General features: G+C 52.5%; 2 protein-coding genes across 2 annotated transcripts in view; one reads left to right on the top strand and one right to left on the bottom strand.

Moving 5' to 3' along the window:
- RPRD1B (regulation of nuclear pre-mRNA domain containing 1B) overlaps positions 1-3,522 on the top strand; it is a 92,546-nt gene extending 89,024 nt beyond the window's left edge. Inside the window, exon 7 of the mRNA XM_050807253.1 lies at positions 3,031-3,522. Coding sequence (XP_050663210.1) covers positions 3,031-3,045 — 15 coding nt within the window. The 3' untranslated portion in view covers positions 3,046-3,522. The remainder of the gene's footprint in view (positions 1-3,030) is intronic.
- A 1,033-nt stretch (positions 3,523-4,555) lies between these two features.
- The window catches only part of TGM2 (transglutaminase 2), a 38,961-nt gene continuing 21,614 nt past the window's right edge, over positions 4,556-21,902 (bottom strand). Inside the window, exons 7-13 of the mRNA XM_050807077.1 lie at positions 19,947-20,082; positions 19,149-19,252; positions 17,275-17,517; positions 14,755-15,027; positions 8,450-8,610; positions 7,212-7,348; positions 4,556-6,461 (exon numbers count right to left, since the gene is read on the bottom strand). Coding sequence (XP_050663034.1) covers positions 6,311-6,461; positions 7,212-7,348; positions 8,450-8,610; positions 14,755-15,027; positions 17,275-17,517; positions 19,149-19,252; positions 19,947-20,082 — 1,205 coding nt within the window. The 3' untranslated portion in view covers positions 4,556-6,310. The remainder of the gene's footprint in view (positions 6,462-7,211; positions 7,349-8,449; positions 8,611-14,754; positions 15,028-17,274; positions 17,518-19,148; positions 19,253-19,946; positions 20,083-21,902) is intronic.

Here is a 21,902-nt window from a genome sequence, read left to right as displayed (position 1 = left end):
GGCTCACAAACTCCCCTGCTCACAAACACTCCAGCTCACAAACGCCCCAGATCACTCTCTCTCTCTCTCTGTCTCCCAGGCTGGAGTGCAGTGGTGCAATCTTGGCTCACTACAACCTCCACCTCCCAGGCTCAAGCAATCCTCCAGCCTCAGCCCCCTGAGTAGCTGGGACTACAGGAATACGTCACCACGCCTGGCTAATTTTTTTGTATTTTTTGTAGAGATGGGGTTTCGCCATGTTACCCAGGCTGGTCTCAAACTCCTGAACTCAAGTGATCCTCCTACCTCAGCCTCCCAAAGTGCTGAGATTACAGGTGTGAACCACTGCACCTGGCCTTACAGTCTTATTTTCACATATAAAGCATCTTGTTTAAGGCTCACAATATCCCTAGGAGGTGTACCCTACTGGAACCCCTATCTCCCAGAAAAAGGTATGGAGGGGACTCAGGACTTGAGGCACCTGACCTCAAGCCTGCCCTCAAAAATGCCCTGTGCTCCCCGAGAAGTCCCTGCATAGTGCCTGGTGCAGAGCATGACTCAAAAACACTGATTCCTTTTTCTCCATCCCTTTGAACTTTTAGAAACCTTGAGTATTGTATTTTTTTAAAAAACTCACATTGAAGTATATCATGCATACAAACGGAGTGCCGTCATGCATATGCGATGGACACATCTTTCCATGTTGAACGTGCTTGTTTACCCAGCACCCAGATGAAGAAAATGAAAAACCATCACAGGCCCCCGCAGCCCCTCAGGCTGCCTTCGGCCTGTCTCCCACCAGGGGAAGCATGATCACAGCTGTTGGTGAACTTCACATGGGTGGAACCGTGTAGTCCTTTGTGTCTGCCTGTGACCTTCATGGCGGGGTTGTCATCATAGAGCCCGCGTTCTCATCATAGAGCCTGCGTCCTCATCACAGAGCCTACATCCTCATCACCGAGCCTGCACCCTCATCGCGGAGCCTGCATCGCGGAGCCTGCGTCCTCATCGCGGAGCCTGCGTCCTCATCGCGGAGCCTGCGTTCTCGTCATAGAGCCTGCGTTATTACAGAGCCTGCCGCCCTCATCACAGAGCCTGCGCCCTCATTGCAGAGCCTGTGTTCTCATCACAGAGCCTGCGTTCTCTTCGCAGAGCCTGCGTCCTCATCACAGAGCCTGCATTCTCAAGGCTGGATACACCATCATTTTTTCATCACTTTTGCTTTTGATGGTTCCGTTTGGCCTTTCCCCTTTGAAATGGAACACAGGTCTTCTCCGACTCCCAGATGTATCTCTGTGCCTCTGCCCAGGCCTGTTGGGGAGGGAGCTGGGGAGGCTGGGGGAGTGTATGTTCTGACCCAGTGCCAGCCTCAAGTAAACGTGCTTCTAGGAGGCCCTGGCTTGGCCTCCCAGCCTCTGCCCCTCTTTCCCCAACTCCATCAACATTCTGTTGTTCTGAGCTTGGCTTGAGGCCAAGGGGTGAGCTGGCGGGCATCCTAGGTAAACAAAAGCAGCTGGAGAGAAGAAAGTCTTTAGGGGAGGGAGGGTGGACCCAATCAGAACCCTTCTCCACAAGGGCTGAGGGCTGTCAGAGCTTGCATGGGTCGCCTCCCCTGAGAGCCCTGGAACATGGTAGGAGGGGAGGGTGTTGGTAGAGGTTGGGCCTTCTCCAGGCTAGGCCCTGCCTTGGGGAGGGAAGCTGCCTGGGATCAAGTCCCAGCTCTGAAACTTACCAAGTGTGTGACTTTGGGCACATTTCTTAACCTCTCTATGCCTCATTTTTTTAATCTATAAAATGAAGGCAGTAAATAACTCGATGCATGTAAGGATTTCTGACCTGCAGTCACTATTGGCTGTTAGGAGGATGATGTGCCGAGAGACAGCTAGGTACCTGATGTGCACTATTTTATTGAACCTGCGTATTAGTCACGGAAGTAGACACCGTGTCATCCCCATTTGATAGATAAGGAAGTGGAGGCACAGAGAGGGTGACAACCTGCCTGAAGCCACACTGTGAATCTGTGGCAGAGCCAGCTCTGATCCAGAGTCCAGGCCCCTGGCACCAAGCTATGAGCAGAGCTTGGGTGGGGATCGGCAGCCCTGACCTGCCAAAGAGCAGTGCTCAGCACTGTCCTTGTGGGGCCCAGACTCAGCCCTCACATGGGGTTTGAGGGGCAAGGCCTCAGGCTCCTTTTCTTTGTCTGTAAAATGGACATATGCACCCCAAAGAGTCAGTATGCTTCGCCTTCCTGGGTTCCTGGCTAGTGGGCTGCCTGGAGTGGGGCAGGCTTGGGGGCTGATCAGGGAGGCCTGTGCACCTGCCCAGTGTCAGCAGCCCTGGCTGGAGCAGCCCTGCCCCTGCTCTATAGCTGGGAGGCTGTCAGGCCTGGGAGCCAGAGTTGGCAGCCCTTGTTGGGGCTGTGCCCTGACCCTGCCCTTGGGGTGCTCTGGAACAGGGGACAGGCACAGAAACAGCTATTTCTAACTAAGGCTGCTGAGTATCCAGTATCGTAAAGGGCTGGGGAGATCTAGAGGTCAAAGCAGTTGGCTGCAGACCAGGAAGGCTTCACAGGGGAGGCCTCCTTGGAGCAGGTTTTTGCAGACTGAGTAAGAGTTCATTAGGTAGAGAGGATATATCGTAAAAGTGTTTTTAGCACAGGGAATGGCAATAGGTCCCAACTACTCCATCCTTGCCCTTGCTTACCCTCTCTGTATTTCAGGGGTCTGGAAGCTGAAAAATGACATTTCCCAGAGCTGCTTGCCAGCCAGTTTCAGGTTAGGACCTGCCAGTGGGAAAGAGGCCTGGGGAGGGGAGATGCCAGCCTGCCTCTGGCTGCAGCCTCAGGTGGCTTCCGCAGGCTCTGTATTTCCCAGCAGCTATATTGGTTCTAGGGCTGTGGGCGCCAGCTCGTGGGCTTTGCAGCTGCTTCCCAATTTCTAGGTCACGCTCCTTCTCCCATCTGCTCCTCCGCCCCTTTGGATACTTCTGGAATGAACTTCCTCTATGAACTCCCTCTCTGCCTGAAATAGTAGTGCGGTTTCTGTTTTCCAGCCGGTGACTCACTGATGCAATTCTCAAGCCACCCAGCCAGCACCAGGTTGTAGCGTCCAAGGAACAGAAGGATTCGGCACCCAGAACACGTGATGTCATGTTTTTATTTTGATTTATTTTTAATGTGCATGTCATGTCTTTCGACATGACTTTCCAAGGGTGGGGACTGTCCGCATCATCTATTCATTCAACAGACACTCATGAGTGCTTAAGTGCTTCGATGGTGGGGAATGAAATGAATGACCAGGTCCACACACCCATGGAATTGCAGTCTGGACCTGCTTCATCCAGTACTAGCCAGACTGGCTACTGAGCACTTGAAATGCAGCTAGTTCGAATTGAGATGGGCTATCAGTGTGAAACACACACCATGTTTCAAAGATTGAATACAAAAATAAGAATGTCAAATACCTTACTGATTCTTATATTGATTACATGTTGAAATAATGTTTTGGATATATTGGATTAAATAAAATACATTATTAAAGCTAATTCCACCTATGGCTTTTTACTCTTTTCTTTTTTCTTTTTTTTTTTGAGACCGAGTCTGGCTCTGTCACCCAGGCTGGAGTGCAGTGGCCGGATCTCAGCTCACTGCAAGCTCCGCCTCCCGGGTTTACGCCATTCTCCTGCCTCAGCCTCCCGAGTAGCTGGTACTACAGGCGCCCGCCACATCGCCCAGCTAGTTTTTTGTATTTTTTTGAGTAGAGACGGGGTTTCAACGTGTTAGCCAGGATGGTCTCGATCTCCTGACCTCGTGATCCGCCCATCTCGGCCTCCCAAAGTGCTGGGATTACAGGCTTGAGCCACCGCGCCCGGCCTTTTTTACTCTTTTCAAAGTAAAAAGAGTCTAGTCTTTTGGTCACTTTTGGTCTAGTGGTCACTAGAAAATTCTAAATTACGTATGTGGCTTGCATTTGTGGCTCATGTTTTATTTCTATCGGACAGCACAGGTCTTGTGGGGGCTGAGTTGGAAAACATTGATTTACCAATTCAGCATTTATTAGTGTCTATTTAAGAGATATGTGGTCCCTGCCTCAAGGGCTTCAGATAGGATGGAGAAGGGGACAGATAGGCCAACGTGGAAGTAAAATTTACTGTGATAAATGTTTGAATTGGTCCATATTCCAGGACTCTGGGGACCTGAAAAGAAATCAAGGAAGGCTTCATAGAAGAGGTGAGTTTGGTGTTAAGCATTATAGGATGAGTAGGAGTTTGCCAAACAGGGAAAGGAGAGGAGGGGCACTACAGGCTCAGGGAACTACACACACAAAAGCCAAGAGGTAGACAACTGCGGGGTGTTCTGGGGATACAGGAAGTTAATTATGGCCCCCAAAGAGATTGTTGGTGGAAGGGGCCGGAGATGGAGCCAGACTGTGTAGGACCTTGAATGCCAGTAAAATTTAAACCCAGGGACAGGGCTGAGGCTCAGGAAAGACTTCTAGGCAGGAACTGGGGGTCCAGGTGTAAGCGAGCTCGTCCACCCTTCTCCCTCCAAACTCATAAAGGACCAGACCAGACCTAGTTTGAGTGTGAAAAATAAACTATTTTATTTCAGTGTTTGCTCCTTGCGGTTCAGAAGCACATCTACTGCCTGCTTGGAACCCAAGGCTTTTATAAAACCGTAGAGAAATAGAGCTCTATGTATAGAGAAAATATACATGTTGATTAATTGTGCGACTCTTTCCTGTGCAAAGCAGAAAGTTCTAAATGCAACAGCATGATTCTCTCCAAGTCCTTCTCTGGGATTTGGGGGGGCCCTGGAGGCTGTGATCTCCTTCAATAGAGAATCCCCCCTTCCTCCAGCCTGAGGGAGGCCCAGTCATGTAGAAAGAGCAGGAGATAAAATCACAGCTGACAACTCATAGGCTCCCCAAGCTTCCTCAGGGGCAGGGGCTGTGTTTGGGGGCCTTAGCCCTGCAAAGAAGGAGTATCTGGGGTACCAACCTTGTTGGTTAGTGACCAGCACTGGCAGCTAAGGTTGTTGGGAAGTCTAGGCATTGCAGCGGGCAGGCTCCTGGGTAGGGCAGGGGTGTCCAGGGCTCTTCTCCTCTAGAACTGGGGTCTGAAGGGTGGTATCTGGGCACAGGAGGGGACCAGGACAGGGCTGGGGACAGAAGGTGGTCACAGTCATGGTTTCACTCTCAGAAATATCCTGGGCCTATGGCTTAAGGCTTTGTGGAGCAAGGAGTGGACCTTGTGGTTATTCACAAGGCTGGGCCATATAAAAGCATTGCAAAGATGGAGCAGAGAGGACCCTTGGAGATGAGCTTGTTCAATCACTCCTCTGACCAATAAGGAAACCGAGGCCCAGAGAGGGGAAGGCAGCACCTGGTCAGATGTGGGACCTGAACCCAGCCAGGGCCCTGACTCCCAGTCCCCCAGTCCCCTCCCTGCCTCCTTGTCTCAGCTGAATCTTTTTTTGATCAGGTCCCAGACAGCCTCTCTGACAGTCTCCGGTCAGGCTGGGGTCATAAGTGGAGCAGTGGACTCACAGTCAGAGGCCCAGACTCTGTTCTTGGGCCTTCACATTACCCAGCCTGGCTAATAATCACGAGGCCACTGGTGCGGAGGGGGCCGCCTCTTTCTCTAAGCCTCAGTCTCCTCATCCTGGAAGTAGCGCCCATAACAGTTCCCCATGGTGATTAAATGGGTTGGTGGCCCCGTGAGCCCCAGCAAGTGTGGGAGGCACCCAGCACATAGTAGGTGCTTCACAATGGTGAGGTTGAGGGGAAGGGCTATTAAGCTTGGGCTGCTGGGATATGGAGGGGACCTTGGGCCTATCACTGTCCCCACCCAGCTCTGGCTGTCCCAAGGGCCCCTGGAGCTGGGTGCAGTCAGGGGAAGAGGTGCAGGATGCAGTCTAGGGGAGCTGGATTCCCTGATCCAGCCAAGGGGCATGCTGTCCCTTTTTTGCACGCCCCAAGGGGCTATGGAGTAGATCAAACAATATGGCGGGTGGTCAATGGCTTTCCAAAGGGCATGTGGGCAGGAGAGGGAATGTAGGTCTTTCCTCTCTCACCCCAGCCCCAGTCAGCCAAGGTCAGGGCTCCCACTGTTTCTGGCACAGAGCATTCCTCACAGCTAAGGGGGTGAGTGGGGACCCACAAGCTCAGGGGGCTGAGATGGGCCAGGGGCACATTCCATTTCCACAAGCCCCCCTAAGCTGCCCACCCTGCCCTGGGTCTGGGGCCCAAGAAGGGGCATATTTTGCTCACTAGCTTGGGATAAGGATTGGGATCAAGGTGGCGGCCCTCAGCAGGCTGGGAGCAGGGGTCCCTTAGGCGGGGCCAATGATGACATTCCGGAAGCCCTTCACAGCCTTCAGCTTGTCGCTCTCGAAGTTCACCACCAGCTTGTGGAGGCCCATGTGGAGCGGCAGCAGGTCCATTCTCACCTTAACTTCCTCCCCTGCCTCCACGGGGTCTGGGCTGCAGCCAGAGAGGGACGGTAAGGAAAGGGGCCCAAGGCCTGGCTCCCCCGTACTGCGGTCCAGCCAGGAAGTCACGTGACTTCCAAGGATCAGCACAGCGTCTCCTCGAATTCGAGCTAATGCCGACAGTCATCAGTGGGTCTCATTCTCGGCCCTCTGCGGGGCCTGGACAATGTGCCCTCCTAGAGTGAACAGTGCGTGTGCACACGTGTGTCCGTGTGCATAAAAGCGGATGGTGCATTTGGGGGGCACAAGTGGGTATATGCTCAGGTAGCCATGTGTGTGAAAAGGTATTGAGCTGTACATAGGTGATCTATGCTTTTTACTGTATATAAGTTACATTACAGTAAAAAAGTAAAAAATAAGTGTGTGCTCATTTGTATGTGTGTAGCTAGGTATCTATGAGGAGACGCCCACGCATGCATGTGTGTGTGCATGCACATGTGTGGACATTCGGAGGGCAGATACCTGTCTATGTGAGGGTGCATGTGTCTGCAGGTGAGCGCTTACTGATGGATGACGTCACTGTGGAGGTCTGTGGCAGATCTGTGCATGGGTGGTGTCAGCATTGAGAGAGGATGTGACGGTGGGAACTCTAGCCCCAGGGTGTCTGGGAGTGGGTACAGGTGTGTGTGGGAGATGAGAGGAGGGGGTTTCTGCCAGGGCTTGGTGCCTAAGGACAGTCTCTACCCCCACTGGCATCTGCCCGCTTCCCCCAGGCCCCAAAGCTAGAGCAGCCAGCACTTACATCTCCACTGTCTTCTGCTCCTCGGTTAGCCCGGCCCCCTCCACAGTGAAGGTGCAGCCTTCCAGGGCCACAGGGAGCGGGTTCTGCAGGGACACTTCGGCCACCAGCTTGCGTTTCTGTTTGGGCTCCCCAAGGATCTGGAAGAGGGCATGGGGCAGATGTCAGGGGCAGGTGGGATCCAAGCTGGGCCGTCTATATTCACTGTCATCTGGCCCAATATTTGCTGAACAAAGCTGTACCCTGGTCTGCCACGATCACCCCCCTCCACCTCTGTGCCTCAGTTTCTTCATTGGGAAAACACTGACCGTGCTACCTGCCCAGGTTCTCCTGCATGGAGCTGCAGTGAGGCTCCACGTGACCCAGGGGGTGCCCAAAGTGCCTCCCTTGTCCCAGGGTCTGGAGGGGAAAGATCACAGGCTTTTGAGCCAGGCTGATCTCTGCTCCTTCTTCATGTGACCTGGGGAAGTTACTCTCCACTCTGCACACCTTGAATTCTTCGTGGGAGAGAAATGCCTAACGGAGGGTTCTTGTGAGGATTAACTGAGCTAATATGCGCAAGCCTCCAGCAGAACGTCTGGCACATTGCTCACTGCCTCTCCCTCTGCTGTTTACCATTTAAGTGTAATTGTCACCCTTAGGGGTTCTGGGCTGTGGCGCTGTAAGTGAAGGGCTATAATGATGATGATGGCGATGATAAGGATAGTGAGCTTTCAGTGAGCCCTTATCCTGTGCTGCGGATGGCTCTGTGTGTTTCCTGTGGATATGCTTTTAATTCTTACAACACCCCTCAGGGCTATTATTAACCCCATATAACAGATGAATAAAGTGAGGCACAGAAGGGCAAAGTCACATGCCCAGGGCTGCCCTGGTAGAAACTCAGACAGTGAGACTCTAGTCTGTGCCTTCACTCCCCCACCCCACCCTGCCTCACCAGTGCCCAGTGCGTGGGGTTTCCAGTCTCAGTAGTATAGCATTTTAAGGATTCGTGACTCTAAGATCCCCAAATTCCATGACCCTATCACTCTGGGATTTTCAGATTCTTTCCTGGAGTCTACGAGTCCCCAGTTCTCTAGGCTTCATGATGCTTTTCTTCGATGAGGCTAGGATTTGAGGATCGCTAAGGCACCAAAGGTCTGGAGCTTACAGGGATGCACGTGTCTGGGGTGGGGGTAGGGATCTGCCCTCTCCCCAGCGCTGAGCTGCCCTGGGACCCTGCCCCTTGCCCAGCCTGCCCTTACCCGGATCTTGATTTCTGGATTCTCCAGGTAGAGGTCCCTCTCAGCCAGCAGGTAGCTGTTGATAACTGGCTCCACGAGCAGGGCCCGCACCTTGATGAGGTTGGACTCTGTGAGGCAGTCACGGTACTTCTCATAGAGGATGCAAAGAGGAATGCTCTTCTCTGCAGAAGGGGAGAAAGGAGGGTGCTCATGATGCAGAATCACCCCTCCCAACTCTCCTCTTGCAACTCCAAGAGGCACAGAGAGGGGAAGGAATGTGCTTGGGGTCACACAGCAGGGGAATGGCTGGGCGGATCCCAAAACTCCCCACTGTGGCTCCAGGATTCCCAGGGAGGAGCTGAAGAGTGGACACAGAACAGCGGGTAGAGGACACACTTGGACTCCCACGGGCCTGGGTTCTAATCCTGCCTTTGCCTCCTCTAATGGGTTGACCCCACATGAGCCACTCCACCTCCCAGGTCCTTGACGTTTGGATCTGCATGGCACAGGCACTCCTAAGGCTGTGGGAGGATTAGCTGAGCGAGTGTCCCGGAAGAGCCTGGTGCGCTCCAGACTCAGGGTGTGTGAGCCGCGGGGCCCTTCATCCTGGGGAGGATCAGAGCCGACATCTGCTGCTGCATCAGGCACTGCACTTCCCACGGCGAGCTCCTACTTCACCTTCATAACAACCCTAAAAGGCTAGTACTTGTATTACCACCCAACTTACAGATGAGAAAACTGAGGCTCCGGCAGGTGAAATAACATTGTCCTAGGTCACACAGCTGATATGTACTGTGCAGGCATCTGGACGAATAATCCAGATCTTCGTCCAACAACATGGTCCACACTCACTGAAGAATGCCTCTCATGGACATAAGGTCATTTCCCTCCATGAGGCTCGTGATGCTGCTGTACCCATTGCACAGATGAAGAATCACCTCTGCCAGTAACTGCTCAGACTGGGAGACTTGCCTCTGGCCCGGTCTGGCCCCTCACTGGCTGTGTGAGCCTGGGGAGATGACCTCCCCTCTCTGTTTCCCCTCTGTTTCATCTCTGTTCCCTAGATCTTATCATCTGCTGGGCAGAGGTAAGACCAAAGGTCATCACAGAGCAAAAGCTGCACAGTGATGTGGGGATGAGAAAGAAGCTGGCAGGAACAAACCCACCCACTGCAGTGTGGTTCTTAGCCCCATGTTTCTGAAAAGAACACTGAGGCTGGAGGGCCTTAGTAGTGTAGCATTTTAAGGATTCATGTACCTTAGCTTTTAAGGAAACAGACTGGGGTCTGTTTGTAGGAGGCAGGGAGGAGCAGTAAATAAATACAAGTAGTTGGGTGTAGTGGCTCGTGCCTGTAATCCCAGCACTTTGGGAGGCTGAGGCAGGAGGATTGCTTGAGCCCAGGAGTTTGAGACCAGCCTGGGCAACATAGTGAGACCCCGTCTCTACAAAAAGTACAAAAATTAGCCAGGCATGGTGGGGTAAGCCTGCAGTTCCAGCTACTTGGGAGGCTGAGGTGGGAGGATGGCTTGGGCCTGGGAGGTCGAGGCTGCAGTGGGTCGTGATTGCATCACTGCACTCCAGCCTGGGCAACAGAGTAAGACCCTGTCTCAAGGGGTTAAAAAAAAAAAAAAAAAAAAAAAGAGAAAATACAAAGTCACGCATATTCACTTCTGGCCCGATACAGCGATGTGCTGTGGCCTCTGAGTTTCAGGCCTGAGTCTACTGCTAAAGAGAGAGATTGACAAGACTTGGGAGGCCAGAGGCAAATTAGCACCCTCGGAGACTTTCCCCAGGAGGTCACCTGAAGGACGGATTGAGACCGGAGGAGACAGTCACTTTCCCACTGTGGGATTCCAGGTTCAGGCTTTGACTGTGAACACTGGTGGTCCACGTCCCCCTCTTTGGAAAATGCTCCCCTGGCCTACCCACCCCTTTGGCCTTTCATTTCCTGGGTGGATCTGCTCCAACCTCTCATCAGATGACGTGATCTGGGGAAGAAAACCAAAACTTTTGTGCCAAAAAGGACAAAAGAGAGTGAAAATTACTAGGTCAAGACCTGGTGGTGCAGAGTGGAAATTCTAGCTTGCTCCACAGGAAAGAAGGACAACATTATCCTCCGGGAGCTTGGAGGATGTGGCCCAACTGTCAACTATTCTAAGAGGTGGAGGCCAGGGCAGGGCTGGACCTTTGAAAGTCTCCGTCCACAAGCCAGTGGCCATGGCCTTGGTCTTGGGCCAGATGCTGACTGGGAAGAGGAAACCTGTGTGGTCAGTCTCAATCATTCTTTAGACAATTTGCCCTGTTCTAGAAGGTTACTCTGGGGACAGTCACTGAGGCCGCATTGTCTGCATTCCGGTGACCCACCTGAAGGGATGAGGGAGGACAGAACATGAAAGGGTGGAGGCAGGAAGGAGAAGAGAGAGAAGCAGCAGAGAAAGGAGGCGGGGTGCGGGCAACTGGATTCCTTTCAGCTGTCCAGGGCCTGGCTTCCTGTCCACCAGCACACGGAAATTCCCCAGATCTTATCTTCAAAGAATAATAAGCAACTCAACCGCAGTATGGGGGCTTAGAGGGAACCCATCTCAGCTTGAACTTGGCAACTCAACCGCAGTATGGAGGCTTAGAGGGAACCCATCTCAGTTTGAGCTTGGCGTTGGAGGTTCCAACAGGGCACTTGGACCAGCCCCAATTTCCAGCCAGAGGCCAACGCCCAGGACCTTCTGTCCTCCCCTTCCCCTCCCTGAAGGCTATGCTTCCAGTGGGTCCCCGGCAGGTGGGACCCCCTCTGTGGTGAGCACATTCCTGGGAGGATGAGGAAAGCCAGCACGCTTGGCTGGTGCCAGTGCGGAACAATGCTCTCAGTGACCCAATGGTGTCTTAGAGGTGAGGGCTGACGCCACAGAGGCCTGGGAGGGAGTGATTTTGGTGCGTCTGGCCCAGGCCTGGAGTTCACCTCCTGCCACTCATTCTAGGAGAGACACTTTCTCCCCTTGGAGCAGCTCTGAGCACGAGAAGGAGCTGGTGGGTGTGCATTGAAACGATGGGACTGGGTCTCCAATGTCAAGCCCAAGACTTCACCACTGCTCAATATATCTGTGTAACAAAACTGCACTTGGACCTCCTAAATGTGTGTATATATATATATATATATATATACACACACACACACACACATACACATACAGAGAGAGAGAGAGAGAGAGAGAAGACAGAGAGAGGAGAGAGAGAGAGAGAGAGGGGAGAGAGAGAAAGAGAGGGGAGAGAGAGAGAGAGAGAGGGGAGAGAGAGAGAGAGAGAGAGAGAGAGGGAGAGAGAGAGAGAGAGAGGGGAGAGAGAGAGAGAGAGAGAGAGAGGAGAGAGAGAGAGAGAGAACAGGGCTGGAAGGGCTCTTAAAAGAGGAACCCAGCTTCCCCTTTGTGTGAATGGGGAACCTGTAGCCTGGGTGGAGGAGAGGAATACCCAGGAGCCCACAGCCAGGCAGCAGGTGGCAGGAACTAGAACTTGGGTGTCCTTGGGTCCTGAACCCCTACACGCCTGTAGAGATGGATCCTGTCCCAGACTCTTGGGGCCTCGATGAGCAGCGAGGGCCAGGTCCTTTCTACACCATCGAGGTGTCAGGGACACAGGAACCCCTGAGCCCAGGGCTGACAGCATTGCCTGGGACAGTAGGTGTTCAGGAAAGGTCCATGAGCTTCTTGCCTCCCCAGACCTCTTAGCACTCGCCCTCAGGGAGGAGTGAGGGCCCTACCATGTGTTGGCGCTGCTGTGCCCTTTCCGGATACCTCCTGAGCACACATCCTCTCCCTCAGTCCTCACGGCTGCGGGCGCATCAGGCAGGCATGTCATCGCCCCATGTAACAGGGGAGCATGACCTAAGACTCAGAGCATGTTCACCGCGCCCAAGGTGGTGCGTTCAGAGGGCAGCAGAGCCGAGATTCAAAGCCAGGTCTTGCTGACCTCAGAAAATGTCTTTCAACAGCCCTAGTGTTGGGGGCGGTCCTGATAGCAAAAGGATCTGCCCTCTGAGGGCCTGGCCCCTGCTGAGGAGTCTGCCAGGGCCTGACAGTGGGTGTGCCCAGGGGGTGCAGCTCCAGGAGTGCCCACGGTGGGCCCAAGATAGAAAAACCAGGAGGCAGCAACTGTCAACACTGCAGACGCCCCGCCCGCAACACAGACCTGCTTTCTTAGGAGGGTGAAAGCTGTGCCCCAGACGACAGCCCACGGGCGCCAAGGGTCCAGGCACCGTCATAGAGGAGAGGGACGATCACTGGTTTGACAGGCAGGAGTCCGGGGAAAAGAGACGGGGAAACAAACTGTAAACGCAAACCGTGCCCCACCCGGGGGCTCTCCAGCGTCTCCAGGTGTGGCCACACTGAATCCCGGGCACGAGTGCCTATTGTGTGCACACTCTCTTACTCCCAATGGTCCTGCGCTGTCAGATCATAACCCCCAGGAGCCTGATGGGGACGCTAAGGTGCAGGGGGGTGGCCATTTTCTCCGGTGACTCAGCGAGACGCTGCCCAAAGACGATGTCCTACTTGATTCCGCTGCCCCTTGGTGGATGGCTAATGTCTCACCCAGCAGCTCCCAGGTTCTCTCCCAGCCTGGAGACCCCTCTGCCCTCCTCACGCCTGCTGGGCTCCAAACGGTAGAAAGTGGGATGGGGCTGCTGGGTGGTGGGGGGGCTGTGGGTGGAGCCCTGGGCTTGATTCCTGGCCCCGCACTGCCTCGCTAAGTGACCTGAGTGGTCAGGGCTCCTCTGAGGGCCTCAGGCTTATTTTTAGGAAGATAACCAGGCACAGTGACAGAGCCACACAGTGAAAGGGACCCAGGGGACAACCACTGTGCAGGCCTCTGTGCGGGAAACCTGGTGACAAAGTCTTGGCTCAGGGCTGGGTTGGGTGGTCTAATGACACCATTTCACAGCGAAGGGGATCTACCTAAAAAGGCAACTAGGCGGCTGGGTGCGGTGGCTCAAGCTGTAATCCCAGCACTTTGGGAGGCCGAGACGGGCGGATCACGAGGTCAGGAGATTGAGACCATCCTGGCTAACATGGTGAAACCCCGTCTCTACTAAAAAAATACAAAAAACTAGCTGGGCGAGGTGGCGGGTGCCTGTAGTCCCAGCTACTCGGGAGGCTGAGGCAGGAGAATGGCATAAATCTGGGAGGCGAAGCTTGCAGTGAGCTGAGATCCGGCCACTGCACTCCAGCCTGGGCGACAGAGCGAGACTCCGTCTCAAAAAAAAAAAAAAAAGGCAACTAGGCTGGTGCTGGGGACACTGAAGAGGGACGATCAGGTCCCGGAAGAAAGCACTTCTCCCTGCAGAGGCCTGGACGCTCCCACCTTTGGCTTGCCGATCTGCTCTGTCCAATAGAGCAGCTTCTGGCCACACGTAGCTAGCTAACTTTCAACACAATTAAAACTTTAGTTTTGGCCAGGTGCAGTGGCTCATGACTATAATCCCAGCACTTTGGGAGGCTGAGACAGGTAGATCACTTGAGGCCAGGAGTCTGAGACCAGCCTGACCAACATGGTGAAACCCCATCTCTACTAACAATACAACAACTAGCTGGGCATGGTGGTGCGCACCTGTAACCCCAGCTACTTGGGAGGCTGAGATTGCAGTGAGCTGAGATTGTGTCACTGCACTTTAGCCTGGGCAACAGAGCAAAACTCCATCTCGAAAAAAATAAAAAACAAGCAAACAAACAAACAAAACAACTTAAGTTCTGCAGTTGCATCAGCCACCTTTCAAGCGCTTAACAGCCATGTGGAGCCGGTGGCCGCCATGCTGGACAGGCGGTGCAGACTCAGCGCATCTCCATCACTGTGGAAAGTGCACCGGGCACTTTCCAAGGTGCTGGGCTAGAGCCTTTTCTCTGAGGCCGAGAGCAACCAGAGGCACAGGAGAGGTTCTCGAAGGGCCCGTGGGGAGAGGCTGCTGAGGCATGAGGGGCTGGAGACAGTGGAATTCACTGGGAGAGGGCAGCAGGGGTCACACGAAGTTGAGGTGAAACCAAACAGTATAACTGCTGAGAGGACAGGTTCACTCCCCAACTGTGTGACCTTAAGAAAATTACTTAACCTCTCTGTGCCTCCATCTCCTTATCTGGAAAATGGAGCCATGATAGAATCCACCCCTCACTCTTGCTGTAAGAATTAAGTGGGTTGATATGTATAAAGTGCTTAGGACAGGGCCTGCCCCAGAGTAAGTGCCACGTAAGTGTCTGTGGGGTGAAATCACACATGCTAAGTGGTTAGGTCACTACCTAGCACATTGTCAGTTGGCAGTCAACAAATGCTCCAGGAACACAGGCCCTTACCAGAGAAAGGCTCCAGGTTGAGGTTGAGCAGGTGCTTGGTGCCACACTCGGGCCCCAAGATCCCATTGTAGCTGACGGTGCGGGCACAGAGCAGGAGGCGGCAGACGTACTCCTCGGCAGTGTTGTTGGTTATGTGGGCAAAGACGTCAAAGTCACTGCCCATGTTCATGCTCTGGCCCACACGGATCCGCATGGCCATCCCTGTCTCCTCCTTCTCGGCCAGTTTGTTCAGGTGGTTGGCCCTTGTGAAGGCCTCCCTCTCCTCTGAGGACCCTGTAGGGGTTGGGAAGAGAGCCTCAATCACAGCGAGAATAGATCATAGGAAGGGGGCTGGGACGGGGTGAGCTGGCTTCACAGAGCCCTGATGACTCAAGGCAGCCCTGAAGGAACCCCTTCTTTACATGTCTGAGCCAGGAGGAGGACACAGTATTTCATTTATTTTCCACTAGTGAACTCTTATACACCCTCAAGACCCAGCCCCAAATGACACCTCCTCCAGGAAGCCCTCTCTGACCACTCCTTCCCCTGTGTTGTTTTCTGTTTCAAACTTACCCTCTTGAGCTGCTCGAGGGCTAATCCTTTTACTTATCCTTATGTCATATCCAGTGCCTACAACAGTGCTTGGTGCATGCTAGGCATGAATACAGTGCAATCTTTCTTACCTTCAAGCATTTGCACAGGGATTACTTCTACCTGAAATCCTTTCCCTCCCTGTCTCTGATTGCTCCCTTCCTTATATTCCATTTACCTCTCTCCTATGCTCCTTTGATTTTTTTCTCCCAGTGCTGTTGGGTGCATCTCTATTTCTTCTATCAAACCACCAGCTCTAGACCTTTCAGGGGATGGGGAGAGCATCATTTCATTCCATGTTATCCCTTTCAGCTAGAGTATGGCTACGTGCCCCTGGAAAGCCAGCGGGGGTCAGGCCCAGGCAGGAACTATGGTTTCTTAGTCCCCTCTGTGGGCCCTGCTGTGCTTAGTAGTTGCTTAGAAATTATATATTATATTGAATTGGCTGTTGGATGTGCTCGAATCCAATTTTTAAAAATAAACCAAGTCCTTTCCCCCGCAACTGATCGAGCATCAGTAGCAGAAAGATGCCTCATCCTCATGTCTGATTGAACTCGTGACATTATTTTTAAGTTTATCTTGGCCCGTTTCTCTTCCTATCCACCTTCATGTTCATTTTCCCATCTGTATGTCAAATACTGCAAAAATAAACACTGCAAAATTTGAGGAACCTGTCCTCCGTGGCCCCTCTGGACTTTCAAGCCCCGCTAACACAAGTACATTGCAATTAAAACGTGTGGAATTGCTCATCTATGGTTACAGGTCCCACTGCTGAGAAATACTGATTTTTTTTTTTTTTTTTTTTTTTTTTTTTTTTTTTTTTTTTGAGGCAGAGTCTTGCTCTGTGGCCCAGGCTGGAGTGCAGTGGCCCGATCTCGGCTCACTGCAAGCCCCGCCTCCCGGGTTCACGTCATTCTCCTGCCTCAGCTTTCCAAGAAGCTGGGACTACAGGCGCCCACCACCACACCTGGCTAATTTTTTTGTATTTTTAGTAGAGACGGGGTTTCACCATGTTAGTCAGGATGGTCTCGACCTCCTGACCTCATGATCCGCCCACCTCAGCCTCCCAAAGTGCTGGGATTACAGGCATGAGTCACCACCCCCGGCCGATAAATCCCCTTGTTAATAAGCAACATAATAGCACAGCCATTATTCATTTTTCTAAGATGCATCCTTCTCCTCTATAATATTTATCCTCTGAAGTTTTATTGAGAGTCAAATCAACCAGCCAGGCCTGGCAGCTCAGTCTGTAATCCCAGCACTTTGGGAGGCTGAGGCAGACAGATCACTTGAGCCCAGGAGTTCGAGACCAGCCTGAGCAACTTATTGAGACCCTGTCTCTACAAAAAATACAAACAAACAAACAAAAAAATCAGCCAAGCATAGTGGTGCGCACATGTAGTCTCAGCTACTTGGGAGGCTGAGGTGTGAGGATCGCATGAGCCCTGGAGGCAGAGGTTGCAGTAAGTGGAGATCATGCCATGACTCCAGCCCAGGTGACACAGTGAGACCCTGTCAAGAAAGAAAGAAAGAAAGAGAGAGAGAGGAAGGAAGGAAGGAAGGAAGGAAGGAAGGAAGGAAGGAAGGAAGGAAGGAAGGAAGGAAGGAAGGAAGGAAGGAAGGAAAGAAGGAGGGAGGGAGGGAGGGAAGGAAGAAAGAAGGAAGGAAGGAGAAAAAAGAAAAAAGAGTCAAACCAATTTAAAAAAAGTGTCTTAATAACTGAATTGAGCCCTTTTGTGGAATATAGAACTCTTTTCCGAAATGAATAATCCTCTACCACTGTCGCTCAACTTGTTTGCTCCTGTTTCTAAGGAATTGCTTAAGATGGAGTATAGCCTACGGGGCCATTGCTATACGTAGGCTACCAATTAAAACACACACGAGCCTGCTGGGCTGGGAAAACCAGATGCTTATCTTCAAAGCCATGTTAAAGACTCTGAGGGCACATACCCTCTGGGTATTTGTAGGTGTGGGTGATATCCTCCCGCTCGTCTCGGCCCACACTCTTAGTGCTAATCTTCAGCCCAACGGTCAGGGAACGGTTGATGGATTTGCTCACGGACCCGTCGTCTTGCTGGATCCAGTCTACCACGTCGGCATTGACCTCGGCAAAGACAAAGGGCGCATCGTACTTGGTGCTCAGGTCGCCCTCCTTGATGGCACGAACTGGAACTGGGCCACAGCAGTACGTCCCTGGCAGGGGTAGAAAGGGGAAGGGATGGGCCTGGGTAAAGTTTGGGAGGTATCCTCTAAAACCCTCTACAATTCAACCACATGTAGCCAAAAGCCTCAGGACCACGCAGCCCTCTGACGGAAGGACTCCACTTCTAGGAGGGCACCACAGGGCGAGGGTTCAGAACAGGGGCTCTGGAGCACGGCTTTTAAGGTTCAAATCCCAGCTCAGTCTCTTATTAGCTGGGTGACTTTGGGCCAGTCACTAACTTCTCGAAGCGGCAGTTTCATGTGGAGATAAGATCTGGGCCCACCTAACGAGCATTCATGAATTATAGATGTAAAACTCATAGCCTATACTAAATGCTATGCAAGTATTTGATAAATAAAATGGAAATGTATCCCAGACATCCTAAGGAAATTACGGAGCCAAGGGCAGGCAACATGTTAGCAAGGAGGACATCGGTCTCGTTTCCTGCTTGTACTAAGAGTGGAGCTCAGTGCCCCGCATGGGGCCGGTCCCAGGGCGTGTGTGTTCTCCAAGTGAATACGGGCGCCTGATGTTTATGTCAGTGTGGTTGATAACCACCCCACACTGTCCGCAGACTTCCAGTGCTGAGGACTAGAGGCTGGATAGATACAGTCTAGCACGGCCATGTGATGGGCGACGGTCACATTAAATAAAAATTCAAATCACAGAAAACTATCCGCTGGAGAAATGCTAATGCTTTATTCAGAAGTGGACAGAGCTGGGGAAAAATGCTCCAAGTTTAAGCCGCTGGAGGTCTTCAACTACAGCCCACGGATCCACCAAGGCACTACCCACAGAATTCAGGGGTCTATGAACTCTATGATGGGGAAAAAAGGGTATCTTTGTTTTCACTATAGGACTTCCTTCAATGGCAAAAGCAGGAAACAACCGTAACAGCCTGAGGAGCACTTAGGACTTGTCACTCATAAGAACCACAGGTGTGGTCATTGCAACCTTACAGCTGTCACAGATGGCAGGAAATTAATTTATGCTCATAAATTATCTCTACAACTATATTATGGAACTTACTGACTCTACTGCTAGATCTTGTTCTATAAAGAAGCATGTTATTATATCATAAATTTGGTTTTTAAAACTTGTGATAACTGTATTTTAACGTAATTGGTTTTCTTTGTAACGCTATGTATTATATTTTATGCATTTAAAAATATTGCTAGAAAGTGTCCATATGCATCACAAAATTTTGCCTTAGTGTACGCTCTCTTTCAGACACACAGGTACTATATATATGTGTGTGTGTTTATATATGTATGTATATAAACACACACGTATACACCCGCATACAAATATACAATTTGAAATCAGGGGAAGCTTGTGTGAATGTTAATGCTGCTTATTTTAGTGGGAGGGGACAAAGATGCTATTTGATTTTTTTCTTCGTGCTTCTCTGTATTTCCTGCTTTCCGCGATGCATGTGAATTACTTTTGAGATTATCAAGAAGTGTGTTATTAAGATGTAAGTGAGGTCCCCCAACCTTGTGTGGACCTATCAGTGGTCTCCGGGTGAGCTCCTAGCTCTGCCGCCCTCCAGCTGAGTCACTTTAACTCTCCAAGCCTCAGCTTCCCCATCTGTTTGACGCGACAGTGCCCGCCCACGCACCTTCGCTCTTCTCCTGGGGCGTTGGGTCCAGGGCCTGCCAGCCCTCATACCCCGGCTGCAGGTCCGGCCTGGTCATCCATGACTCCACCCAGCAGTGGAAGTTCCTGGGGGGATGGGGGGAGGTGGGAACGAAGCAGAACCTGAGTAACATTCATCGCCACCTCCCACGGGCAGACCACCCATTCACGTCCCCAGATGCACACTCACCTCGTCCCAAACTGAGCCCAGCACGTTTCCCCACTGCCCTGTACTTCCTCCCACAGGGGCCCATCTCACAGCACCCTCTCTAGCCAGACGCCCACTCCTACACCTCAGAGCCCTTCTCAACGCCTCTCCCCTCCTTGCCCCTCTCAGTTGCCCTTTTGACCTCCTAATTTCTTGACTCTGTCCCTTCTCTTCTGTCCATTCAGGGCTTATCACTCCCCACCTGGGCCATGCCCCAGCCCCCTGCCCATCTCTTCCCCTCTAGCCCTCCTGGCAGCTGTCAGCCCCACCCTCTGCCACTCTGAAGCCTTGAGTGACAACCTGTTGCTTTCGGAATCAAGCCTGGCCTCCCTAATGTGGCATTCCAGACTCCCGACAACATTTGCTGCATGATTCTCCCTGAGGCCCCATCGTGTATGTGGTTGCCTTTCCCTGTAGGCCTTGGCTCCTGCTGTCCTTCCCCAAGCCTGCTCAAATACTGCTCGACTTCTAAAGTCCAATTCAAATGTGACCTCCTCCAAGAAGCCCTCTCAGGTTTCCTCTCCACGGGGCCCTTCCTACTGGGCTCCGATCCCACCCTGGCCCCCACCTCACCAGATCATCTCGCTCTTGTCACCCTGGATCTCCCCAAACTCATTGCGGAAGTACTCGATGAGAAGGTTGCTGTTCTGGTCATGGGCTGAGTTGTAGTTGGTCACAACGCGGGTGGGGATGCCCAGGCACCTCAGCACTGTTGGAGAGGAGCAGAAAGCGGGCTGAGGGGACAGGCTGGCCCTGCAGACATCCGCCCTGCTCTGGGCCTCCACCTGCCCATCTGCATTCCAGGGAACACTGTACCTGCTGTCCGAGTGGTGAGAACATGAGCCAGCCCTTCTTGTCTGGACAATGGCACCCACCTCTCTGGTCGCCCCATGTCCATTCTATGCCCCTCACATCACAGTTGCCAGGAGACTCTAAAATACAAACCTGGGCCGGGCGTGGTGGCTCACGCCTATAATCCCAGCACTTTGGGAGGCGGAGGCGGGCCTGGGGTCAGGAGTTCGAGACCAGCCTGGCCAACATGGTGAAACCCCATCTCTACTAAAAATACAAAAATTAGCTGGGCGTGGTGGTGCATGCCTGTAACCCCAGCTACTCAGGAGGAGGCTGAGGCAGGAGAATTGCTTGAACCTGGGAGGCGGAGGTTGCGGTGAGCCGAGACTGCACCACTGCACTCCAGCCTGGGCGACAGAGCGAGATTCCATCTCAAAATAAAATAAAATACAAATCTGATGTCAACACTCCTCTGATCGATTGTTCATGGCTCCCCATGGCCCTTGAGGTCAAGGCCAGAGCCCTAGCCACGGCCCTTGGCCCTGCAGGGTCTGGCCCCTGACACCCTCCTCGCACACTGTGCTCCACCACACTGGCCTCCAGCATGCTGTGCCTCCGCCAGCTTCAGGGCATTGGTGTTTGCCATTCCCTCTGCCTGGAAGGCTGCCTGCCAGCTTCAGGTTGCCTGATCATTTGCATTCATAGCACGGCTGGAGATGCGTCATCCTTTCCAGTGTACTGGCATGTGAGGGATTCTTTAATTAGCCCTCCAAGGACGGTGAGGGATCTGTCTTAAGTTAGATCCTGGAGCCCAGCACAGGCCTGTCATTGACTATTTTGTCAAACGGGATGAAGGAGTGGAGGAAGGAGAGAGGAGAGGAAAGAGGGAGGGAGGGAAGCAGTGATTGAATGACTGACTCTCCCCAAGATAGGGTCTTAAAGACTCAAACAGCAGAACAGGCAGAGAAGGGGACAGAGGTCGGGAGACCCAGCTGCTTCCAGCTGTGTGACCTGGGACCAGTCCTTCACCTCTCTGGGCCTTGGTTCCATCTCTATGTGTATTAGTGATGCCACTGGGGACTCATCATCACTCTCAATGTACGAGAACACGGATGCATGTGGCCCTATAAGCAGGTCGCAGCACAGGCCAGGGTCCTCAGACTTGTCAGGAGGGAGGGCCCTGCATTCCTGCCAAGGCCCTGTTTGCTGGGAAAGGGGCTGATGTTGCAATGACATGTTAAACAGAGACAGGACATTGACTAATCTGCAAGCTGAGCTCAGCTCGGAGAGGCGAGGAGCACAGGGGAGGGAGTAAAACCCCAGCGTGGATCTCACCTACACGGCCCGCTGGGTGCTCCTGGCAGACGGAATTATGGGTGCTTTTACTCTCTCATTTTAAAAATGTGCTTTTTAAGTGTCTTGTAAAAGTAACAGATTCACAGAAAAAGTATCTTAAAAATGAAGAGAAACAAGATGATGTAATAATGTAATCTGTGGGACTTTCGTTTTACTTCTAGCTTTGATTGAAGTTGAGTCTGGGAGAGGGGGAGAAGTGATGTGACTTTTGCCCTGGGGCCACCATCGATGGGCCAGGGTAAGAGCTTACCAGTTGGCCCTGGATTCCTGCCAGGAGACTTGTAGGAGCTGGGAGGAAGGAGGAAGGAACAGCTATGACCTCCCCCTCTTGCCTGGTTTCTGTCCCCGTGAGGCCTGGGCAGAGCTCAGCCCTAAGGCTGC

Source organism: Macaca thibetana, chromosome 10 (genome assembly GCF_024542745.1).
Source record: "Macaca thibetana thibetana isolate TM-01 chromosome 10, ASM2454274v1, whole genome shotgun sequence".
Taxonomy (NCBI): Eukaryota; Metazoa; Chordata; class Mammalia; order Primates; family Cercopithecidae; genus Macaca; species Macaca thibetana.
Note: the sequence above shows the minus strand (reverse complement) of the source record. Positions and strands in the feature narration are given on the sequence as shown.